General features: G+C 51.2%; 1 protein-coding gene and 1 non-coding gene across 3 annotated transcripts; both read right to left on the bottom strand.

Annotated features, from left to right (window-relative positions):
- Positions 1-411: 411 nt before the first annotated feature.
- On the bottom strand, positions 412-484 carry TRNAG-CCC (transfer RNA glycine (anticodon CCC)). Its single transcript has one exon. It is a non-coding gene; the product is annotated as a tRNA-Gly (tRNA).
- A 969-nt stretch (positions 485-1453) lies between these two features.
- MRPS15 (mitochondrial ribosomal protein S15) lies at positions 1454-7822 on the bottom strand. Of its 2 annotated transcripts, none has more exons than XM_007453812.1 (8): positions 7696-7822; positions 7340-7384; positions 6401-6476; positions 5525-5573; positions 4957-5041; positions 3305-3363; positions 1849-2040; positions 1454-1596 (listed from the first exon to the last, which is right to left on the bottom strand). In XM_007453812.1, the coding sequence occupies exons 1-8, from the start codon at positions 7820-7822 to the stop codon at positions 1459-1461; spliced, it is 771 nt and encodes a 256-aa protein (XP_007453874.1). In that variant the 3' UTR covers positions 1454-1458. The 2 variants fall into 2 exon arrangements, with proteins under 2 accessions (XP_007453874.1, XP_007453873.1); XM_007453811.1 differs by having other exon boundaries at positions 1459-1596; positions 7672-7822.

The following is a 7822-nucleotide window of genomic DNA, read 5'->3' as shown; positions in this document are numbered from 1 at the left end:
CAAATTCAAATGTTGAAGCCCTAACTCTCAATGTGATGGTATTTCGGGGGTCTTTAGGAGATCACGAGAATTAGGTCGCGAGGGTAGAGCCCTCATCATGGGATTAATGCCCTTATAAGACGAAGAGATTCACTCTCTCTCCCCGTCTCTCCCTCCTTCCACATGTGAGGACATAGTCAGGAGGCAGCCATCTGCAAGCCAGGAAGAGATTCCTCATCAGAAACCAAATAGACCAGCACCTTGATCTTGGAATTCCTAGCCTCCAGAACTGTGAGAAAATAAATTTGTTGTATAAGCCGCTCAGTTTATGGTATTTAATTTATTTATTTGACGGCACTGTATCTTAGTTGTGGCACACTGGATCTTTTAGTTGTGGCATGCGGGCTCTTAGTTGCAGCATGCAGGATCTAGTTCCCTGACCAGGGATTGAACCCAGGCCCCCTGCATGGGGAGTGCAGAGTCTTAACCACTGGACCATCAGGGAAGTCCCAGTTTATGGTATTTTAAAATGGCAGCCTGAACAGACTAATACACCCCACAAGCTCCATATCACCTGGTTTCTGCTTGCTTCTCGGACCTCCTACTCTTCTCTTTGCTCACTCAGTTTTGGACACACTGTCTTCTTTGGGTTCTTCAAACATGTTAAGCATACTCAGGCTTCAAGGCCTCGGCACTTAACTTGGTGTAAGTGGGTGGGCTTTGTGGGGAAGGGCTTATCCATGACACCCCAGAATTTATAAGCAATGTTATGTACATGTGCAGTTTTAGGGACAGGACCTGTAGCTTTTACCAGATTCTCAATCTGAACACCAAAACCCCTGCCCCCCAATCAATCAATCGCTCTGATATCTCCCCCTCCCATCCACCTCCACAATGATGCTGCTTAACTATCAAACAGCCTTGTTGCCATCATCACGCCTTTGGTTTTCAAACCATAACTGTCTCCCCTCTCCGTAGAGGACTGTGTAGAGTCTCCTCAGCCAGCATATGAAACCTCTCATATCCCAGCTTCAGCTTACCCGTCAAGCTGTACGTCCAGTTCTGCTGCTCTCTGAATGCAGCATGCACCTGTACACTTCTTTGCCTCTGCACCTGCAATTCCTTCTGCCCGGGACGCCCTCGCTCCCATTTCTGCCCGGTGAACTTCCACTTATCCTATACGGCCCCATCTAGAAGGCAGTTCGTATGCTGGCCTCCTCACGCTTCCTCTGTGCTGCTGTGTGCTCAGTCTTGCCTCCACTGAACGGCCCCTGGAGGACAGGGGGTTGTTTCTGTGAGTGTGTGTGAGGTGTGCTATGAGAATGCGTCCCGTGGCGTGTGAGGGCAGGGACTCTGCCTCAGATATCCCTGGGACCCCAGAGTTGCATGATGGAATGAATTCTTCCTCGTCCTCAGGCCACTAAGAGCCCCACCTTCTCTACCGTTATTCTTTAAGGCAGCAAGACATAATTTTAACATTTATTGGTTTTCTTTGATTGCCTCTGGTCCAGTTTTGGAAAGGATCTCTGGGTTCTTCTGGCCTTGTTTCTGGGCTGCTGCAGCTGCAGCTTTTAAGGCCCTTTTTTGCTTCTTCAGCTTTTGAGCCTCTTGGAAAACCTGGGGATGAGAGAGGGCAGGAAAAAACTTTGTAATGCTATGCAAAACCTCAGACTTCGAGCATCTGGGGTGGGAAGTGACTCCCCCAGATGGTCACCCTAGCCTTTCTCTATGGGCTTCGTGCCCTGGGAGCCACCTCAAAGCCTCGGGGCCAGCTCCACGCCTTGCTCAGAAACAGATGACCCCTCCCGTATGCTCTCCCCACCACGGTCCTGGAGTGGGGCCAACCAAAGCAGCAGTCCCGACTCGTACCCGAATGCACAGAGCCTTCTTGGTCGCCCAGCGGCGGTGGGCTTTTCGGTAGTACAGAGGGGGAACGGTGTACTCAATCCCCAGCTCCCTGCATGTCTTCTCAAAGACAGCATAGTTGGTCTTGCGGAGGTTTTTGAGCATCTTTTTCCTCTGGTCAATGCTCATCAGTAGATAGCGCTTGTGGGCTTTGTCCTGTACGAGAGTTGGTATTACTTTGAGTATTATGTAAATAAGTGGTGTGCCACTTCACAGTAGCAAAGGATGGTCATTTTACCCTGGCAATGAAACTTCCCCACAATCTTAGGCAAATATTAGTGCAACTCTGAGGTAGGTAGTGTTACTGTTATTCCCATTTTACAGATGGGAAAATAAAGGCTCAAAGATGTTAACTGATTCATTAAAGGTTCTAGAACTGCTGGGTCGGGACCTTGTGTTAGGTCAGGTCTTGAATCCAGGTCTAGTGGTCTGACTCCACATCTCATGCTCTTTCCCCTGTACCACCCACTCAGCCTCTGCACAGCTCAGCAAACTATCAGCTGGGGTGGAGAGGAGGGAAGGCTTAAGAAAACCCCTGCCCTCAGCCAGGCACTGCTCCCTCAGTGGGGCTGGCATTCCATACTCCAACTCTGATCTCCAAGGAACAGCTCAACTAGCTTCAGGGAACACTGAGGTGCTAGGTGTGGAGCTGGGCCAGTCTGTGTTCACAACTGTGTGTTTATTAAAAATACCAGCAATTGCCTAATCATAGCAGCTCAGTGTCCGACACTGTGCTGAGATCCAGCAGAATGGTTAGGAGTGTGGGCCCTGGAGCAAGATCACCAAGTTTCAAGTCCTAGCACATCATTTCCTAGTGGTGTGCCTGTGCCTGGAGGGATAACTTCATTACGCCAGCCTAGCTCATTCTTCTGTACAATGGGACACAAAGACAAGTATAAGGGTTAAATGAACTGATGCATGTAAAATATTTAGCATGAGGCCTAAATACTTTATATGCGTCATGTTGGCTGCCATTACTTCATACAGTCCTTGCAATCCTGTCGGTGGGTACTATTATGATCCCCGTTTGACAGACAGGAGAATTGAGGCTTGGACATGTAACTTCCCCAGGGCCACACAGCCAGTTAAGTGGCAGTGGCAGAGCTGGGATTTGAACTTGGGGCAGTCTGACTCCATGCACGCATTCAACAACTATTTATTGAGCGCCCACTGTGTGCCACACGCTGTGCCCTCGCTTTGAAGTTTGTGTTCTTGACCATTAGTGACACTCAGCACTGTCCTGTAAGGCTCCCATTTCACCCCTGGAGGTGGAAGGGAAGTGTGTTTCCCACCGCAGCTGAGGGGTGGGTGCTCTGCTGCTCTAGCCACCTGGCTTCTCAAGCTGTTTTTCTGGACCCAGAGCCCATCAGTGTTCAGGCTCCTCTCCCCCAGCTAGCTGTGAGTGAGGCTCAAGGGTTACCTTTCGATGTTTCTGCATGTGTTCTTCGTAACTGTGGATCTTGACAGTCAAGGCAACAACTGAAACCACAAACCACAGAGGATGAGAGCCGGGCACAGAGGAAGGAAGAGCCAGACCTTGGTTATGTTTTAAGGCCTCAAGGAAGGGCTTCCCTGGTGGCACAGTGGTTGAGAATCCGCCTGCCAATGCAGGGGACATGGGTTCGAGCCCTGGTCCGGGAAGATCCCACATGCCGCGGACCAACTAAGCCCAAGCGCCACAACTACTGAGCCTGTGTGCCACAACTACTGAAGCCCGCGTGCCTAGAGCCCGTGGTTTGCAAAAGAGGGAAGCCACCACAATGAGAAGCCCGTGTACCGCAACCAAGAGTAGCCCCCGCTCACCACAACCAGAGAAAAGCCCACGTGCAGCAACGAAGACCCAACGCAGCCAAGAATAAAATAAATAAAATAAAATAAATTAAAAAAAGAAGAAGACCTCAAGGAATAACAACCACCCAAAGCTCTTGTAAACCTCTCTATCACTCCCAGAGCACTCTGAACTTCAAGATCTCAAAAGACTTTGGATTATCTTTCCTTTAGAAAGCAAAGCATAAGGAAGGGAAGTTCCTTAATCTTATCAAGGTATCATCCCCAAACCTCAAATCCCAAATTAGCATTCTTTTTTTTTTTTTTTAAATATTTATTTATTTATTTTTGCTGTGTTGGGTCTTCTTTTAAATGCGTGGGCTTTCTCTAATTGCGGCAAGTGGGGGCCACTCCTCATCGCGGTGCGCGGGCCTCTCACTATCGCGGCCTCTTGTTGCAGAGCACAGGATCCAGATGCGCAGGCTCAGTAATTGTGGCTCACGGGGCTAGTTGCTCCGCAGCATGTGGGATCTTCCCAGACCGGGGCACGAACCCGTGTCCCCTGCATTGGCAGGCAGATTCTCAACCACTGCGCCACCAGGGAAGCCCCCAAATTAGCATTCTTAATGGTAAAACTTTAGAGCATTCCTGTTAAATTCAGGAATTAGTCTGGGATGGCTGCTGTCATGGTTTATGATTCAATACTGCCCTGGAGGTCCTCACCAATGCAATAATTTTAAGATCCCAAAACTGTCAAGGGTCTCCTCCTTGCCTCTTCCCTTCCAGCTGCCATCCTTATCTCTGTGTTTTCATTAATGAGTTTTCACAATTATCAGCTCCCACTCATCTCCTAAAGCCCCAGAATATCCTTCCCTCAGCTATCCTCTTGTTTAACTCAAACCTATATTGCAAAGGCAAAAGCAGAAGGTGGCCCCAAGGAGAGGCCGTCACTATAGCAGGCCCTTGCCGTACACACACTGAGCTCTGGGAGCACTGCAGAGTGCAGTGGGAATGCTGGCCCTGACCCCATGCCCTTTCACACCACCTCAGCTGCAGAGTGGAGAGAGAGACAAGCTCTGGTTCCTGAGGAGCTTGGCCTGAGCTCATACGGAGGTACGAGGCAGGACCTGGGCGCCGACTACAGCATCACGGATAGAGTCCAGTTTTCACTGTCCTTGGTCCTTCCCGTCTCTCCCATTACCAAGCCACATCTAATACTAGCGTATCTGCAGGTGAGGGGCCTGGATCAAGTACCAGCTAGCAGACTCCCCTGCACCCTGACTCCCCCAGGGCCCCCCGACCAACTTCGAGCCTCCAGGGAGCCGGTGTCCTTAGGGTTTTCCACGACCTTGTTCATCAGCTGCTCTTTCTTGATTTTTAGCTTCTCTTTCTGTTGAAGACAGAGACCGAGAATCTGTGAGGTCTGCCACCCTGTACGAACTAGCCCTTATACCGCCAGGGCCAGGGCCACAGTCATAGCAACTAGGCCATAAGGCTCAGGGCGTGACTTTACTCTGCTCATCAGGGTGTGGCCTCTGGCCAACCACATGGTTGTTCACATCTAGGTGAGCCCAAAGCCAATGCCACTGACAGAAGAATGTTGGATGAATGTCCCCAAACCGTGCTCACTCATTCAGGCATTAGGTCTTTATCGAGTACCTACTGTTTGTCACGTGCTAAGGGTACAATGGGAAACAAGATTGTCCTGGCCTTGGAGGCGCTCAGTCTGGGGGTATTGACAAGTAGATATAGAATGAGAGTGGGATAAGTGCTGTGACTTGAGAAGCGTGGGCTGGGAGGTGTTACCAGGGTAGAAGGGAATCTCAGGGTAGAAGGGAATCTCAGAGGCCAAGCCTTGGCAAAGGCCACTCACCTGGTTGGCCATTTCCAAAGATAAGAGTTTTTTCACGACATCATCAACCCTGTGGAAAAACCACAGCAATGAGAGACAGGTGTCGGTGGGGGTGGTGGGTGGGAAGAAAGAAGGGGAGCAATGCTGTTTTCATTTTAGTTTGAAAACCAAGGATGAGTGAAATTTTCTTTTACAACATGAGTCTCTCTGGAAGTGGGGTGCCATTTCTCAGGGATTCAAAGTCAGCACGGGTCTGATTTGCTGGGCTGTGAACACGGAATGATGTGATACTACAGAAAATTGGGGCTGTCAGCTCAAGTGTTTCAGGCTTGTCACAGGGAGAGCAAAAAGAGGATTTCCATTTTAGTTGGAATATGGTTCAATCTCTCTTGAGACACTTCAATTCTACAATCATTGTTTTTTTCTCATGTCACACTGCACAGTGGGAGGGACTGGAGGGACTACCCAGCTCCCACTGCACAGGACAGGGGCTGAGCAGAGGATCCTGGTTTTCGTATCTTTCAGCCCTGGATTCAAACTCCAGCTCTGCCCCTTAGGAGCTGTATGACACTGGGCAGTCTGACAATCTACAAAATGGGGACACTATTTCTTCCCTCACAGGATCAAGAGATGAAAGATTTCTACAAACGCCCGTGAGGCATGGGGCCTCCTTGGTATCTCATGGTAGAGGGTCTTTACCCAGAGCACAAAAATGGCAAGCAGGTGTGCTCCATGTGCCCCTGCTGCCCACTCATCCTCACCATGCCTGGGCTTCTATAGTTCTCTGCCCTGTTCCATAGTCAAGCGGAAGATACATCAAGCATCTACCTTGAAGCCCCCTCCTTGCCAATCCTCCCAGGGCCCCCTGCCTCATCAAAGAGATTTCTTCCTGCTTACTTCTCAATTCCAGGGATGTCCTGGTAGTCCTTGAGCAGCATAGAAGGGGGTGGGTCATCTTCATGGCTGGGCTGGACTGTCAAGTGGAGGGATGGAAAACACCCAGAGTCAACTCTCACTGCCCATCCTCCCAGACTTGGCTCTTCTCACCAACTTTGTCAGACATCCACGGTCTCAAGCAAGGCACTGGGTAACCCCGGGCTCAGTTTCTCCTCTGCAAATCTTGTGGGCCTCTGCCTTGATATTTCATGCTGGGAGTAGGTGGCCTTTCCCAAGACCCTGTACTGTGCCTGTACTTCTCACACACCTGTCTGGCTCTACAGTTATCAGACGTCCTGCTAGGATGGGTGCTCCTGTGGACGGCCTGAGGTCGACTCCCTTTGAATCCCCCACGTCTGGTCTGCGGCCCAGCACAGAATAGACACCCAACTAATGCTCGCTGGCTGACTGCATGAATGCAATAAGGGGCCTGAGGAGGGACTCTGAACTTTAAGATGCCTGAATTGTAGACACCAAATAGAGATCAAAGGAAACCCTCAGGCTTGGTGTGTTCTTGTAGGAGAGGGAGAGGCACGGGAGAGATCAATTTGTCTTCTGCAGTCAGCCCCTGCTCTGCCGCTATGCAAATAGTACTAACTAAATAACACTAAGATTTAGTAAGAGATCTGAACAACTATGCAGACTGCCTGGGAATGGGAAACCAGGCCCTCCCCCTCGGAAGGGCGGACATGAAGCGCTATATCCCACCCTCCACCTCCCCTCCTCTTGCCCTTCATGCAGGATCCAGGCCCACGGCTTTGTCGTAAGGTGGACGTGGGCTTCTTCGCACCCCCTCCCCCCCAGTGGCTCCACGTAGACACCTCTGTCCCCCTGGCCACCCCAAGCTTTCCAGGCAATCTAATCTCTCTTCCGCCCCAAATCCCACCCAAGAGCTCCTACCTGGTTTCTGGGTGGCATATCCGCGGGCGGCCCGGAGGATGAGACCTACACAAAAAAGAGGGGGCTGAGGACATTCTCCTTCAACAGTCCAGCCTCGATTCTCGTCTACGGCCCTTGCGTTACCCTTCTTCCAAGGTCTTGGCCCCTCTGCGAGGGCCACAGTCCCATTTCTTCCGCACCCCGAATACCCCATGTCTCTCCCACCGCGCCTTACTTGTTCCCCACCCACCACTCTTTCTCCTGCCGCTACACTCCGCCCCCCTCCCCCCTAACCTCTTCCCGCGTACCCTCTATCTCCGCCGAACCCCATTTCCCTACTTCCGCTGTCCGGCTTCTCAGCTCCTCACCTCCAGGACGTGAAGGAAGGTCCCGCTGGACGGAGAGAAGCTTGGCACACCCTCCGCCCGGCAGCCCGAGGACTGGGGCCTGGGTCACTGCCTGGGTCCGAATCGAACTCAGCGCCCTCCACGCCGCCCTCAGCAT

The sequence above is a fragment of the Lipotes vexillifer genome, unplaced genomic scaffold, assembly GCF_000442215.2.
Source record: "Lipotes vexillifer unplaced genomic scaffold, Lipotes_vexillifer_v1.1 scaffold213, whole genome shotgun sequence".
Classification (NCBI taxonomy): Eukaryota; Metazoa; Chordata; class Mammalia; order Artiodactyla; family Lipotidae; genus Lipotes; species Lipotes vexillifer.
The sequence above is the reverse complement of the archived record's forward strand: the minus strand, read 5'-3'. Positions and strand labels throughout refer to the sequence as shown.

What these genes read in the sequence shown, in the direction of transcription:
- MRPS15 (XM_007453811.1), bottom strand. Translation starts at nt 7,822, where the DNA reads ATGCTGAGGGCGGCGTGGAGGGCGCTGAGTTCGATTCGGACCCAGGCA. An exon ending in ATATGCCACCCAGAAACCAG is followed by an intron (nt 6,477 to 7,339) that starts GTAGGAGCTCTT and finishes TCCACTTGACAG; the next exon opens with TCCAGCCCAGCCATGAAGAT. An exon ending in ACATGCAGAAACATCGAAAG is followed by an intron (nt 2,041 to 3,304) that starts GTAACCCTTGAG and finishes ACTCTCGTACAG; the next exon opens with GACAAAGCCCACAAGCGCTA.